The sequence below is a fragment of the Enhydra lutris genome, unplaced genomic scaffold, assembly GCF_002288905.1.
Source record: "Enhydra lutris kenyoni isolate GAN:26980312 unplaced genomic scaffold, ASM228890v2 scaffoldscaffold31, whole genome shotgun sequence".
NCBI classification, from domain to species: Eukaryota; Metazoa; Chordata; class Mammalia; order Carnivora; family Mustelidae; genus Enhydra; species Enhydra lutris.
Genome location: NW_019154115.1, coordinates 788,649 through 805,190, shown reverse-complemented (window position 1 = coordinate 805,190; position 16,542 = coordinate 788,649). Strand labels below are relative to the sequence as shown.

At 34.8% G+C, this 16,542-nt stretch overlaps 1 protein-coding gene across 1 annotated transcript in view; it reads left to right on the top strand.

Annotated features, from left to right (window-relative positions):
- Positions 1-16,542, top strand: part of LOC111153247 (S-phase cyclin A associated protein in the ER) — a 491,788-nt gene that overhangs the window by 211,186 nt on the left and 264,060 nt on the right. The window contains exon 21 of the mRNA XM_022512152.1: positions 2,963-3,099. Coding sequence (XP_022367860.1) covers positions 2,963-3,099 — 137 coding nt within the window. The remainder of the gene's footprint in view (positions 1-2,962; positions 3,100-16,542) is intronic.

Sequence of the window (16,542 nt, the reverse complement as noted above, 5' to 3'; positions counted from 1 at the left end):
ATTGTTAACTATAGTCACCATGCTGTACATTACATCCCTAGGATTTATTTATCTTATGTAACTGGAAGTTTGCACCTTTTGAGCACCTTCACTCATTTGACCATAAACTGTTATTAGTTCTTACTACATTACTCTTTTCTCATTTAGTCATTTATTTAACACATATTTATTGATTGCCTACCATATGCGAGGCCATAATACCCAGATACAGAAACATCAGTGAACAAAACAAAGTCATTACCCTCATGAAACTTGTATTCTAGTGCAGGAGATTGCAAATGAATATTTGATGTTAGGCAAGTCCTATGAAGAAAAAAAAAACAGAATAAGAAGAGGGCAGATAGTAAAGAGTGTTACTTGAAATTGTGTATTCATTTTAGCTTAGACCATGCAAATACCTGGAAGAAGACTATTCTTGGCTAAGGGAACAACATAAATAGATTTCTGAGGCAGTAACAGTCCTGATGAATGTGAAGAACAACAACATCCACTCTACTGTGGATGGAGCAAAGTGAATAAAGAAAAGAGTAGTATTCTTGCCATTTGCGATGACGTGGATGGAACTAGACAGTATTATGCTGAGTGAAATAAGTCAATCGGAGAAAGACAACTATCATGTGATCTCCCTGATATGAGGAAGTGAAGATGCAACATGTGGAGTTTGAGGGGTAGGAAAAAATAAATGGAACAAGATGGGATCGGGAGGGAGACAAACCATAAGAGACTCTTAATGTCACAAAACAGAGGGGGGCAGGGAGAGGGTGGTGGGGTTATGGACATTGGGGAGGGTATGTGCTATGGTGAGCACTGTGAAGTGTGTAAACCTGGCGATTCACAGTCTTGTATCCCTGGAGCTAATAATACATTATATGTTTATAAAAATTTTTTTTTTAATTTAAAAATTTTTTTTAAAAAAAGAAAAGAGTAGTATAAGATGAGGTCAGAGAGGTCAATGATAGAAGCTTGGTAGGCTATTGTGAGGACTTTGGATTTTACTGAAATGTGGTGAGAAGGCAAAACTTTAATAAGAAGAATGGTGTGATTAATATTTTTAAAATATCACTGACTGCTTTTGTAACAAAAAGACTTGAGTGTCTGATTAGAAGCTGGGAGACCAGTTAAGAGGCTGTTGCGGTAGTACAGACAAGAGCTGATGATGGTGGTGGAGAGAAGTGATTGGGTTTGGGATGAATTTTGGGATATATTTGGAAGTAAGCTCCTAAGATTTGCTGATGTATTCATGAGCAATTGTGTGAATGATAGTACCATTTACTGAAATGGGAAACACTCTGGGAAGGGTATGTATATGGGGAGCATAAGTGTTTCGTAATGGACTGTTATTTGGAAATGCTTGTGATGGAAATATATGGAGATTTTTATACAGTTTGATATAGGAGTAGAGTTCAGAGGAGAAGTCAAGGCTAGAGATAAAAATTTGGGAATTGCCTTTGTGTAAATAATATTTCAAGTCACTGTACTTGATGAGTGAGTTTGGATAGAGAAGACTAGCTGGGGGATGCTCCAACATGTACTGGTTAAGCAGAGCAAAAGGGTCCAGCAAAGAAGACTTAGAAGGTTTGGCTTGTAGGTTAGGAAGATAGTGTAACATCTGGAAACCTAGTGGGAAAAAAATGTCAGGAAAAAGGAAGTGATCAACAGGGTGTTAGAAATTTGAGGGGAAAGTCTAAAATAATTTCTAGAGTGTGTGGAGAAAATAATTTGTTTCCTTGATTGCCTGGCAATACTAGAGGCCATTTGAGGTGTGATGTCATAAATTTAATGTGAGAGTAGTCAACACAATTCGTAATTATAACCACTTTAATCTGCCCAGGTAGTGTACAGAGCAGGGTGAAAGGTGGAATTAGATTTTGGATTTTGCCATGCAAGTATGAATAAAGAAGAGAGGGGAAGGGAATGTACATGCTGTGTTCATGCAAGGAAGTTATTTTAGTGAGGGCTATAAAATCAAACATTGGTAAGGAGGGACGTGGGACCAGATTTTGCGTGCTCCAGCTAAACCAGATCTCTGTTGCCAATAACCACATTTTATTTTCATCTCTGCTTGTGTTTTTTGAGTTGCCCTTTTTATTTTTCCTTTCTGCCACCTTCCTAACTGCCAGTCCAAACACACACACATATATCCAATATCCATATGTTCAAATTCAGTCCATCCTTCAAGAGATAGCAGACCTGGTACTTCCTTTTTGAAACCTTTCCTCCTCACCCCCAGTGAACAGTGCTTTTGTTTCCCTTTTGAACTCCTGTAGCACTCTAACTTTCTAATTGGCACTTGTTGGTTGATATTGTAGGGGTGTGTGTGTGTGTGTGTGTGTGTGTGTTTTAAACCTCTCTACACTGTGTGGTTGTGAGGGACAAGCATATGTCCTTGTAGTCTTAGCATTTATCACAGTTGATGTGCAGCAAATGTTTGATAAGTCAATGAAATCCTTTTTTAAATTTAAATTCAGGTAGCCAACTTACAGTATATCATTAGTTTCAGATGTAGTGTTCAATAATTTGTCAGTTTCATATAACACCCAGTGCCCATCTCATCACGTGCCCTCCTTAAGTCAATGAAATCTTTTTTTTTTTTTTTTTTAAAGATTTTATTTATTTGACAGAGAGAGAGAGAGAGATCACAAGTAGGCAGAGAGGCAGGTAGAGAGAGGGAAGCAGGCTCCCGGCTGAGCAGAGAGCCCGATGTGGGGCTCCATCCCAGGACCCTGAGATCATGACCTGAGCCGAAGGCAGAGGCTTTAACCCACTGAGCCACCCAGGCGCCCCAAGTCAATGAAATCTTAAGTAAAACAGTTTCTTCAGTGTTTTCCAAAGCAATTGTGAAAACCAGAATTTCTTAAAGATTGCTTTTACTTTCATCTATATACTCTTTTATACTCACTGTAGTCTGTAGCAATGCTATGTCATTTTTTAACCAGCATCATCATCGTTTTTTATCTTGCAGGAGCATCTTTCTTTAAAAAAGTATATTATTGACATTGTGGTTGAAAGTGCAGCTCTACCAGAACCTTTGAAAGATGGAGAAGAGCGGCAGAAAAATAAAAGAAAAGCCAAAAAGATAAAAGCCCGGATGAACTCCAGGTACCATAAATATCCTTCAAATCAAAACAAAACAGAAACTGTTAGTGATATATCCTTTTTAATGTATATCTGAGGAAGACCCCCTGCCTCACACAAAAGTTTAAACTTGTTTGCTTTAAGAAAGCCTTGAAAATAATACTGATGAGCCTAATTTATAGCCACTTTCTTTGATTGAGAAAGAAAACTGCATATCGATCTAAAGCCCTTGCTTTCACCTGTTAAGAGCTCTTCTTATAATTGGATGCCAAAGCCCTGCCAAACTTGTGCCTTCTCCAGCATACAGTAGTATGTTTAAGTATGTGTAAACTAAGACTATTTTTCTTTCCAACTATTGATTTTTAAATGAGGTATCAAAGAAAATCAATAGCAATCAACAAATAGAAGTCTGCTGGCTGTAGTGTCAAACCCCATGACTAGGTTTAATCAATTTGGTTGCCTGTCACAACAAGAAAAAGTTCAAGAAATATCTTGAAATGGAAAGTGAGTTGTCAGACCTGTAGTTTATCATCAGCCTCCAAAGTAACATCTGAGGATCAGACAGCTGTGTAGTACATCATTACCTCACATGCTTTGAGCATCACCTGATGACTGATGAGTCTTAGGACACAAATGTAGTTCCTCTGTAGTAGATAATTTTTGCTCTTTGGGAGAAGATAATCTAAATATGTTGTTTTACTTTTTTTTTTTTTTTAAGATTTTATTTATTTACTTGACAGAGATCACAAGTAGGCAGAGAGGCAGGCAGAGAGAGAGGAAGCAGGCTTCCTGCTGAGCAGAGAGCCCGACTCGGGGCTCGATCCCAGGACCCTGGGACCACGACCTGAGCCGAAGGCAGAGGCTTTAACCCACTGAGCCCCCCAGGCGCCCCAGTTTTACTTTTATTACCAGATGTTTTCAAAGTTGAAGAAGCTTGACATGTAGGATTATTGAAATATAGTTCTAGAAGGTGAATGGTGGTTATCACTCTATAGTCTCCAATTTCAGATTGTAATTAAAGGTGTCCATTTCATCTTCCAGAATCAATGAAAACTTGCAAAGTACTCATTCAAGCAAAGAATAGAAAAGGCTTTTTTGTTGGTATTTTTTGAGATTTCTCAACTTCCTAAAAATACTTTCACAGTATACTTGAAGGTATTACTGACCTTCATTTCTAGTTTATGCTAAGTTTGCTGCCCTGACATGGAAATGCTATTTTTATGAATTCTTTTTTTCCCTCTGTGTACACATTCCCTTGCTAAGCTCCCCCAGTCCTTTCTCTGAATATCATCTAATTAGTAATGACCACCAATTTAATATCTTCAATTTACTCCAACACAAGCTCCTGTTCTCTCCCTCACCCCACTCCCCAAAACCCCTTTGTCCCATAGTCTTCTCTGTCTCAGTAAATGGATACTGTATTCTAGCTTTGTATGCCAAAATTCTTGAAGTCATTCTTGACTTTCTTTCTCCCACACATCACATCCAGTCCAACTGCAAATTATGTTAGCCTTAATTTAAAATATATACATACATTCAGAATTCGACTACGTCTAACTTCATTGCTTCCCCTGAACCAATCCGTCGTCATCTCTTGCCTGAATTACTGCATGAGCTCTGTGACTATTATCATTGTTTCTGCCCTTGCCTCCTTGCAGTCTATTCCAAATCCTCTAGCCAGAGTATTAAAATGTAAGTTAGATCATGTCACTTCTCAAAACCTCAGGTTTCCTCTTCCCACATACACCTACATCCCTTATCTCCTTCTGGTCTTTGCTCAGATGTTCCCTTTTTGGTGGGGCTGTCCTCAAGAGCTTGACTTTTGTTTTGTTTGTCTTTAGAAACATAAGTAGTGGTAATTTACTAAACAAAATTATAAAATTATAGGAAAAGTCTCTACAATTCTGTTGCTAATATTTTCTATACATATCTACTTCTATCTGTAGACTTTATTCTTCATTGCAGTATGATTTATTTAAGTGAAATGTAGAGTGATTCAGTGTGGTTTGTTGACTTTTTTTTTTTAGATCATTTTATTTTATTTATTTATTTGACAGAGATCACAAGTAGGCAGAAAGGCAGGCAGAGAGAGAGGAAGGGAACCTGGTGAGCAGAGAGCCTGATGCGGGGCTCGATCCCAGGACCCCGGGATCATGACCTGAGCCGAAGGCAGAGGCTTTAACCCACTGAGCCACCCAGGTGCCCTTGGTTTGTTGACTTCTGACAAATCTAGATACTCATGTAATCCATACTCCTATCACAATTGTCTTTGTGCCTCTTTCGGGTGGGTTTCTTACCACTCCTAGTCTGTAGTAATCACTGACCTGCTTTCTATGATTATAGATTACTTTCTCCTGTTCAGGAAAGGCATACCAATGAAATCAAACTCCCTTGTGGCTGGCTTCTTTTACTAAGTGTACTGTTTTGATATATATCACTGTTGTTGTGTGTAGATAGTTTGAGTCTTTTTATTATTGTACATATTCGTTGTGTGCATATCCTACAATTTTTATTTATTCATCTGTTGATGGACTTTTGGGTTCAGTTTTGAGCATTTGTAAATTAAGCTCCCCTCAAGTCTTTGAGTATATATTTTTTCATTTCTCCTGGGTAAATACCTAGAAGTGGAATACCACACCCTTTTCCATAGTGGTTGTACTCTTTTACATGCCTATCAGCAATATGTGGGAGTTCCAGTTGCTCCACAGTCTTCCCAGTACACACTTGATATTGTTATTTTTTTCAAAATTTTAGCCTATTTCAGTGGGAGTGTCAAAGTATCTCAGTGTGTTTCTAATTTGCATTTTCCTAATGACAAATAGTATATATTGAGCATCTTTTCATGTGCATTTTAACCATTCAGTATCTTTCTATATGAAGTGTCTGCTGAAGGTTTTTGCTCATTTTAAAAGTTGAGTTGTCACCTTACTTTTGAGTTGTTTGTATATTCTGACCACAAAGTTCCTTGTCAGATATGTGTATTGCTAATTTGTTCTTACAGTCTGGAAATAGCCCATTACATTTTCTTGAAGATAGTCTTTGATAAGCAAAGGTTTTTACTTGTGATGATGTCTGTTTTGGGTTTTGGGGTTCAAAGAGGTCTCTGAACAAAGGTTAAAAATCCTTCTGTATTTTTTTTCTAGAAGCTTTGTAAGTTTTATTTTTATATTTAGGCTTATGATTAATCTCAAATAAATTAATGGTTATTATATGAAGCATTGGTCCAAGTTTATTTTTCCATATAGGTAACCAGTTGTTCTAACATTATTAGCTGAAAAGGTTTCTTTTTCCATTATACAGTTAGCATTTTGGGGAAAAAGAAAGAAAAGAAAAAAGAAAGAAAAAAAGGAAAGGAAAGGAAGAAAGGAAAGAAGGAATGAGAAAGAAAGAGGGAGAGAGAGAGGGAGGAAGGGAGGAAGGAATCTTCCCTTTGTGTATGAGTCTGTTTCTAGACTATTTCATTCTTCTATTTTAAAACCTTGATAAAAAATAAAAATCAGCCTTTGAAGTGTAGATCCCCCCCACCCCCCAAAAAAATCCATTTCTGGACTCTCTGGTCAGTTCTGTTCCACTGATATATTCATCTGTCTTCAAACTGTCTTGATTACCATGGCTTTATATTAAGTCTTGAAATAAATTAGAAGTCTTCCAACTTTGTTTTCTTTTTTGAGATTGTTTTCTTTTTCCAGGTCTTTTGTTTTTCCATAAATATTAGGATCAATTTTTAGTTTCTAAAATAAAAAGACCAGTAGGGATTTTGTTTGGTGCATTGTATCTACAGATTAGCTTAGGAAGAACTGACATCTATCTGATAGTATTGGGTCCTCCACCCATGATTAGGGTGTTTAGTTTTTTTAATTTCTAGTAATATCTTGTAATTTTCAGTGTAGAGGTTTTACAAATATCTTACTAAGTTTATCCCTAGCACTTTTAGTTTTTTGATGCTATTGAAAATAGTTTTACTTCTTTTTTTGTTGTTGTCAGTATATAGAAACAATTGATTTGTGTATTAACTTTATATACTGGGACCTTGCCATATTGACTTATGAGGTCTAATAGTTTTGTGAGTTTATAAGATTTCTTTAGGTACATAAACATATCTGAGAATAAAAACAGTTCTGTTTTTTCAATTATATACTGTCTACTTCTCTTCATTGTCTCTTGCACTGTATTGTATCTTTGGCAAAATTTTGAACAGAAGATATTGTCCTGTTCTTAGGGAGAAAGCAATTAGTTTTCCATGTTAAAGTATTATGTTAGCTGTCATTTTATGTAGATGCCCTTTATCAAGTTGAAGCAGCTTTTTTTATTCTTAGTTTCCTGAGAGCTTTTTTCATAGATATTCGATGTTTTCAAAAGCCTTTTCTGCATCTATTGAAATGTGCCTATTAATTTTATCAACAAAGTTCATTATATTGACTTTTATAATAGTTTTATTGAGATATATTCACATCCTATACAATTCATATATAAAAACTGCATAATTCTATATTGATTATTGAAGTATAATTGACATACAACATTGTATTAGTTCCAGATGTACAATATAATGATTTGATGTTTTTATATATTGTGAAATGATCACCACAGTCATTAACATCTGTCACCATATATAGTCATAGAATTTTTTTATTTTTTAAGATTCAATCTCATCAACTTTCAAATATACAGTACAGTATTATCAACTATAGTTGCTGTGCTATATATTACAACCCATGACATTTATTTTATAATTTTTTTTTATAATTTTTTTTTTAAAATTTATTTATTTGACAGACAGAGATCACAAGCAGGCAGAGAGGCAGGCAGAGAGAGAGGAGAAAGCAGGCTCCTTGCCGAGCAGAGAGCCCGATGCGGGGCTCGATCCCAGGACCCTGAGATCATGACCTGAGCCGAAGGCAGCGGCTTAACCCACTGAGCCACCCAGGCGCCCCGACATTTATTTTATAACTGGAAGTTTTTACTTTTTGACTCTCTTCTACCATTTTGCCTACCCTCATGTGCCAACCATCAGTCTGTTCTTCATCTGTGAGCTTGGTTGGTTTTTTTTTGTTTCGTTTTCTTTTTGGTTACCAAAATGAGATCATACGATGTTTGTCTTTGTCTGACTTATTTTGCTAAGCATAATGCCCTCAAAGTCCATCCATGTTGTTGGAAATGGCAATTTGCATTTGTATATGACATTCTGGAAAAGGCAAACCTATAAAAACAGCAAAATGATGTGTGGTTGCCAGAGATCGGGGAGAGGGAGAGATGAATAGGCAGAACAAAGAGGATTTTTAGGTTAGTGAAAGGACTCTATATGATACTTATAATGGTGGATACATGTAATTATATATTTGTCCAAACCCATAGAATATAGAACACTATAGAGCGAATTGTAATGTTAACTATAAACTTGGGGTGGGAATAATGTGTCAGTGTAGGTTCATTACTTGTAACGAATGTATCACTTTGTTGGGAGGTGTTGATATCTGAGCTAAGCATGTTTGGGATGACAGGTATATGGGTAAATCTCTCTGAATCTTTCTCTTAATTTTTCTGTGAACCTGAAATTTCTATAAAAAATGAAGTCTTTCAAATTTTTTATCATTTTTTAAACCTGTAAGAATCTATACTAACACCGACTTTTTCATTCTTGGGAATTATAATTATTCTTTGATTATTCTGGACAGGAATTTATCAGCTTTATTAATCTTTTCAAGAATGAATTTTTGCTGTCATTGACTTTTCTTTATTTTTTCTATTTCACTTATGTTTTTAATTATTTTTTCCGTGCTTACTTGATATTTTTTTTCCTAGATTCCTAAGGTAAAAATTTAAGATTACTGATTTGAAACCTGACTCCTTTTCTAAATATGCAATTATAGCTATAAATTTCCCTCTAAGCTATGTCCCACATATTTTATATATTGTGTTTTATTTTTCATTCAGTTCAAAGTATTTTCCAGTTTCAGGCTCCTGGGTGGCTTAGTTGGTTGAGCGGCTGCCTTCAGCTAGGGTCATGATCCTGGAGTCCTGGGATTGAGTCCATATCGGGCTCCCTGCTCAGCGGGGGAGTCTGCTTCTCCCTCTGCCCCTCCCCCTGCTCATGCTCTATCTCATTTTCTCTCTGTCTCTCAAATTAAAAAAATATATTTTCCAGTTTCACTTCAAATTCATTGACCCATTGGTTACTTAAAAATGTAAGTGCTAAATTTTCAAATAATTGGGAACTTTTCAGATATCTTTTTGTCTTGATATTTCCTGTGGTGAGAGAAGATACTGTGCATAATTTCAGTTCCTTTTAATTTATTGAGGCTTGTTTTATGCCCAGCATCTGGTTTGTCTTGGTCAGGGTTGCATGTTTACTTGATGAACATGTGTATATTGCTTGTGGTAGGTGTAGTTTCTATAATGTCAGTTAGGTTAAAGTCTTCCACATTGTATCTCTAATATTGTCTGTTTCATATTGTATCAGTTACATAAAGAATATTCACTTTTCGGCTTCACACTTCTATCTCACACTTCAATATTTTCCAGTTTTGCTTCAAATTTTGAAGCTTTGTTGATAAATAGATACAAATTTAGTATTATTTTATCTCCTTGAAAAATTGATCCCATTACCATTACAAAGTGTCCTTCTTTGTTTTGGATAATATTTCTTACGGTGAAGTCTACTTGATCTAATACTAGTATCATTTCCACTCAGTATTTTCATGATAAATCTTTTCCCATTCTTAGTTTTATTCTTGTAACTTCATCACTGTATATTTTTGTGCACCTCTTATAATCATCATATGTACATCTTTTCTGTCTTTTCTGACAGTCTGTTTGCAGTTTTTCATTAGTTTATTTTTAGTGAAATTATTGCTATAGTTATTTTAAGTGTACTATTTCACTATCATTTGTTCATCTGTTGTTCGTTCCTTTTTTTTCTTCTTTTCTCCCTCCTTTTGGGTTATTTTTTTAGTATTCCATTTTTTTCCTTTATTGATTTAGTATCTCTACTGCTTTATTTTTAGTATTTGCTTCATTTAAAAAATGTAAGCTTAAACTATTATGATAACTATATAATATTAAACCACTTTAATTATAAGTTTAGAATCTTACAGTAGTATCTATATTCTCTTGTTTGTGTAATTATTGCCTCATATTTTACTTCTATATGTATATTCCACATCCCACTATAATTTTTTCTTCTAATTATTTAGGTATCTTTTACATAATTTACAAAACCATTCCCTGTGCTTTTCATTTTTTCATGTAGTTCTCAGATTCTATCTCTTACGTTTTTTCTTCACATGAATTACTTCCCTTAACAGTTTTTATATTGCAGGTCTATTGGCAATAGATTTTCTTATCATTTGTTTGCCTGAAAGTGTTTATTTGACTTTCATTTCTGATTGATGTTGAATTATGTGATAATGTTTTTTTTTTCTTTCATCACTTGACAGTTTTGTTCTATTATCTTATGCTTGGGTTGTTCCTGATTAAAAAGCAGCACACAATGCCTGAAACTAATAATTCACCATGTGTTAAATAACTTGAATTTAAATAAATCCTTAAAAAAAGGCAGCACACATTCTAATCCTTTTTTACTATATACAGTATTTCTTGTTTTCATTTGGCTGCTTAGTATATTTTTCATATCATGGTTTTAAGCTATTCCATTATAGTATACCTTGATATGGTTTTCTTTGTGTTTTTCCTACTTGCTGTTCATTAAGTTTCTTGAATCTGTGAGTTTATATTTTCCCTCAAATTTACAAAAATTTTGGCCACTGTTTCTTCAAAAAATTTTTTTAAAGATTTTATTTGTTTATTCTTCAAAAAACTTTTTATGTGCCAGACCATTTCTTTTTCTTTTCTGGGATTTAAGTTGCACTTAAAATAGAGTGTTTGATGTTGTTCTACAAGTCATTTTTCTTCCTCTGCATCAATTTGGATAGTTCTGTTGCCTTATATAATGTTTTTTTCTGCTCTTTGTCATCTGCTATTAAAATTGTCTGCTGAATTTTTCATTTCATATGTTCCATTTTACATCTTTCAGAGTCCCTCTTAGTTCTTCCTTATACTTTCAGTTTACCTATTTCTAATTTCTGATTTGTTCTTTTTATATGTTTATGGTTTCATTTACTTCCTTAACACAGTTATGAATTTATTTGAAGTCCATCATACTTGTAATTTCTCCATCTGAGATGTTTATTGATTGGTTTTTCTCCCCATTGATTTTGTTGCTATTATTTTTATTTTTATCCTTTCATTGGACAGTATGAACTCTATGTTATTGTATGTCTGGATTTTATTGTTTTTCTTAATAGAATGTGGAATTTTCTCCTGTCATACAGGTTACATGCCTTGATTTTAAGTTTTGTGAGGTGGGTTTTGAGTAACCTTTAATTCTAGAGCTAGATTGGCCCTGCTCCTAAATGTTTGGCCTTTGTAAAGTCTCCACTGAATAACTAGAGTGTTCAATAAATTTTGTAATATAGCATTTGAAACTCAAACATCTCTCAGCTTTATGCAGACTCTGGTAATCGTTGAACTTACAGTTCCTTGGTAGTTGGTCATTCCTCTGCCCTGGGAAGTCTTGCCATGCTCATTCACAGATTAATATGGCCAAAGACTTAAAGAGGACCTTTGGAGATTTCTGGACCTTTGTTGCACACATCCCTTCTCTTTCTCTGTGCATAAATTCCAACTGTCTCCTTGGCTCATGCATCCTGTTTTGCTTTTTCCCTCATAGATAGCTACCTGGAAAGTGCCTTCAGGCAAAAGATGAAGGAATCATGGAACCTAGTTAATTTGTTTCCTTTTGCTCAGGGATTACTGTCCTAGGCTACTAGTTGTCTATACATAAAAATCACTAATTCCATATGCTTTAGGAATTTTTATTGTTGTTCATAACAGAAGGGCCAGTATGATACTAGTTAGTCTATAGTGACTGAAAACAAAATTGTCAAACAGCATCATTGGCATTTCCGCAGCTCTTTTTGCTGTAGCACTTACCATCATCTAAAGTCCTCTTTATTTGGTTATTATTTACATATTGTTTTTCTCCCATTAGAATACAAACTTTATGAAGATTTTTGTCTCTGTTGCTGGCACCCAGTATGTTTTTAACAAACACTTGTTAAAAAGAATTAGATGAGATTAGACTGTGGGACTAGTGTTCATATCATTAGGATTTCTTCAGCTTTTTAAAAATGGATAAAAGAACTATGAGTCTTGCTGGCTTTTTTTAAAACTGATATGCTTGGATTTCTTTCTCTTAATTCTGTGCATATTGATTTCGGTTTTTTATTTATGGTTACAATTTTTTTTGTATATAGCACAGACTGTATATTGCAGTCTCTATTAAGCTGATGGGCCCTTAAGCTTGAACCCATGTTTTAGATATATATCATTTTTTACATATTTGTATTTTGTGAATCCTTTGACTGATATTTACAAATAATACTTATTTTTACTGCTTTTGTGTTTCCCACTTTTCATACTTTTACCTATGGTCTTTCCACTGAAAGTATCCCCTTTAACATTTCTTCTGGCCTGGTTCTGTGAACTCTTTTAATTTTGTTTGTTTGTTTTTATTTAAGAAACTATCTCTCCTTCTATTCTGAATGATAGTCTTGCTGGGTAGAGTATTCTTGGCTGCAGATTTTTCCCTTTAAGCACTCAGCTGAATGTCATTAAGAGTGTTTAATGGCACTTTAATTTACCCTGATTCCACCTTCCACTCCCCAGCTCAGGAGCATCTTCGAAGATAACCACCTGCATCCCTGATACAACCTAGTTCTGGAGGGAGCAAATCTGACCTTGCATTCAAAGATGTATAGTTGTTTTGACCTGTTTGTTGGTTCTCTGAAGGATGTTGCCTTTCTTTCATCTAACTCAAAATTCTCCCAGAGCTGGGGATGCTACCTGGGGGCAATTGTCAAAAACAATTTAAAGGCAAGTGTATTAGTCAGTATAGTCTGGAGCAAGGAAAAACAGAGCAAAAAATAGACTAATCAAAAACCTTGTAGGAGTTGGAGGAGGCTGAGAATGGAAATGCTTTGAGTAATAAGGGCTTTGAAGAGCTCCCACATACTCTGAAAAATCTAGAAGGGCATATTGAGGGCTGAATACGTGTTTGGAAAAGACCTGAGAAGTTCCTGAAGTCTTATCTCTGGCTGACCATCAGGCTTCTGTGCAGTAGGAAGTGAAGGCTAAGGGAGAGTTGTAAATGGCCAGAGTTTTGTCATTTTGCCTCTACCACACATACAGCTCATTTACAAATATTAGATTAAGACCTTTTTTTTTTTTTTTTGGTCATTCCAGGTATTTAAGGAAATCACTCTTATCACTAGTTGATCCCTAAACTAATTGAACAGAGACTTCAGTGGCCATAATGACAAAGAATACAAACTTTAGAAAATCAGAGAGGTTACTAAACAAATACATGAAGCTACATCAAGCAGCAAAAACACACCCTGTCAAAGGAGGAAAATTTTATTTTCATCATTGCTACATTATAGTATTTAAGATGTCTAGTTTTTGGCAAAAAGTTAGAAGGTGTTCAAACAGAAAGAAAGTTAGCCTATACACAGGAAAAAAAAATTAATAGAAATGTCCCAGAGGAAACCCAGACATTGACCTTACTGGACAGACTTTAAATTAAAATGTTAAAATATGCCCAGAGAACTAAAGGACCCATGCAAAGAATATCTAACCAACTGGGGATTAGTAATGATGATATTATATTAAATTTATATTTATATTTTAATACATATAATTAAAAATTATAAAAAGGAGTGAATAGAAACTTTGTTGTTGCAAAATACAGTGACTGAAATGAAAAATTCACTTGGAGAATTGAGCAGCTAATTTGGGTAAGTAGAAGTAAGAATTAGTGAACTTGAAGTTAGATCAGTTAGATTATCTCCACAGAACAGAAGGGGAAATGAATGAAAAAAAATGAACAGAGTTTGAAAGATGCATGGGAACAACATATACAGAAAGGAAGTCCCAGAAGGAAAGTAGAGAGAAAAAAGGGCAGAAGAAATATTCGAGGAAATTATGGGTGGAAATTTTCCAAATTTAATGTAAGATATTAATCTGCATATCCAAGAAGCTTAACAAACCCTAAGAGAAACTCAGAGATCCACACTATGACATATTATAATCAAACTGTTGTTAAGACAAGAACAAAGTAGTGGCACCTAGGTGGCTCAGTCGGTTAAGTGTCTGCCTTCAGCTCAGGTCATGATCCCAGGGTCCTGGGATCAAGTCCTGTGTCAGGCTCCCTGCTCAGTGGGGATTCTGCTTCTCCCTCTCCATCTGCCCCCTCCCCCTGTCTGTGCTCTTACTCTCTTTCTCTCTCAAATAAATAAAATCTTTAAAAAAAGAAAGCAATAAAAGAGAAGCAGCTCTTCATACAGAAAACATTCTTAATATAATTAACAGCTTATTTCTCATCAGAACCTATAAAGGCTAGAAGGTAGTAGGATGACATATTCAGTTTCCTGGTTACAAAAACAAAAACAAATTGTCACCAAAAAATTCTGTCTGGCAAAACTTCAGAAATGAAAGAGAAATTAATATATTCCATGATAAAACCTGAGATAATTTGTTGCTATGACACCTTCACTTTAAGAAACTCTGAAGTATTTTTAAATATTATACATACATACACACACACACACACACACACACATACATATAGTTATGCTTGAAGAAATGAGAAGAGAATGAAAATGGTACTCTAGAAAATATCTGACACAAAACAAAGCAGTAATAAGGAGAAATTGAAGGACAAAAGATGTATAGGAAATAGCAAAATGGCAAAAGCCAGTCCTCATCAGTTACTACATTAAATATAAATGTAAATACATTAAATACTCCGGTTTGGCAGAGTGGATTTTTAGAAATGATTCAACTATATATATATATATTTTTTTTTTAATAATTGACTCACTTCAAATAAAAGGATCCAAGTGGTTTAATGTGAAAAGGATTGCAAGATATTTTATGCAGAGTACCTTTACAAAATAATATAGCTGAAGTAACTACGTTATTGTCATACAACATAGACTTTAAGACAAAAATTGTGCAATAGAAAAGAAGGACATTATATAATCATGAAAGGGTGAATTCATCAAAAAGATAATTACAAACATTTATACACCTAACAGAGACCCAAAATATATGAAGGAAAAAGTGACAGAATTGAGGGGAGACATAGATAATTCAACAGTAGTAGTTGATGACTTCAGTACCCCATTTTAAATAGTGGATAGGACAAGTACACTGAAGATCAACAAGGAAATAAGGGTTACACAACATTATAAGCTCTCATTTACTCTACTTCGTAGACTTGGGTATCTTTTCATAGTGTTATGTCTTCTTCTTCCTTGGAGAATAAATTCCTTGAATATTCCTACTACATTTATGCCTCATCCTTGCTATGTTTGTACCTCTTAGTTTATACAGAGCAGGAACTCTGGAAATAAATATTTGATTGCTGAAAAGTGAATCAAGACAAGAGTCAAGTTAGGAAAAAGTGATTATCCACATTTTGGGTAAAGTAAGAATTTTATGGATAATTTTTTAGTTGTATGTACATGAATGAGAGAATGGATTTGATCTGTCCCACTTTAAGTCTTAGATAAATGTATTTTTTAATATAATATACGTACTCTTAAGCCTCAGTTTCTTCTTTGTAAAATGGGGATCATACCGTATTGAGTTTTTAGGACTGTGTGTGAGACAATGGATGTTTAGCTGCTGGAAGAATACTTGGAATATATTTAACCTTCCATAATTGTTGCTCTTTCTCCCTTTCATTCAAGTTCACAGTTATTTGCTACTAAAGTGGTTATTTCCCCATTTTCATATGCCTTAATATTTTGGCTAATAGCAATGAGCATGTGTAGGTTACAACAATATATATATTTTCTCATTTTTTTAAAGTAATTTTTTTATTTTTTATTAACATATAATGTATTATTAACCCCAGGAGTACAGGTCTGTGAATCACCAGGTTTACACACTTCACAGCACTCACCATAGCACATACCTTCCCCAATGTCCATAACCCAGCCACCCCTCTCCCTCCTCCTCCCCCTGGCAACCCTCAGTTTTGTTTTGTGAGATTAAGAGCCTCTTATTGTTTGTCTCCCTCCCAATCCCATCTTGTTTCATTTATTCCTTTTCTATCCTCCAAACCCCCACATTGCCTCTCAATTTCCTCATATCAGGGAGATAATATGATAATTGTCTTTCTCTGATTGACTTATTTCGCTAAGCATAATACCCTCTAGTTCCATCCACATCATCACAAATGGCAAGATTTCATTTCTTTTGATGGCTGCATAGTATTCCATAGTGTGTGTTTGCGTGTGTGTGTGTGTGTGTGTGTGTGTGTGTATCACATCTTCTTTATTCATTCATCTGTTGATGGACATCTAGGTTCTTTCCATAGTTTGGCTATTGTGGACATTGCTA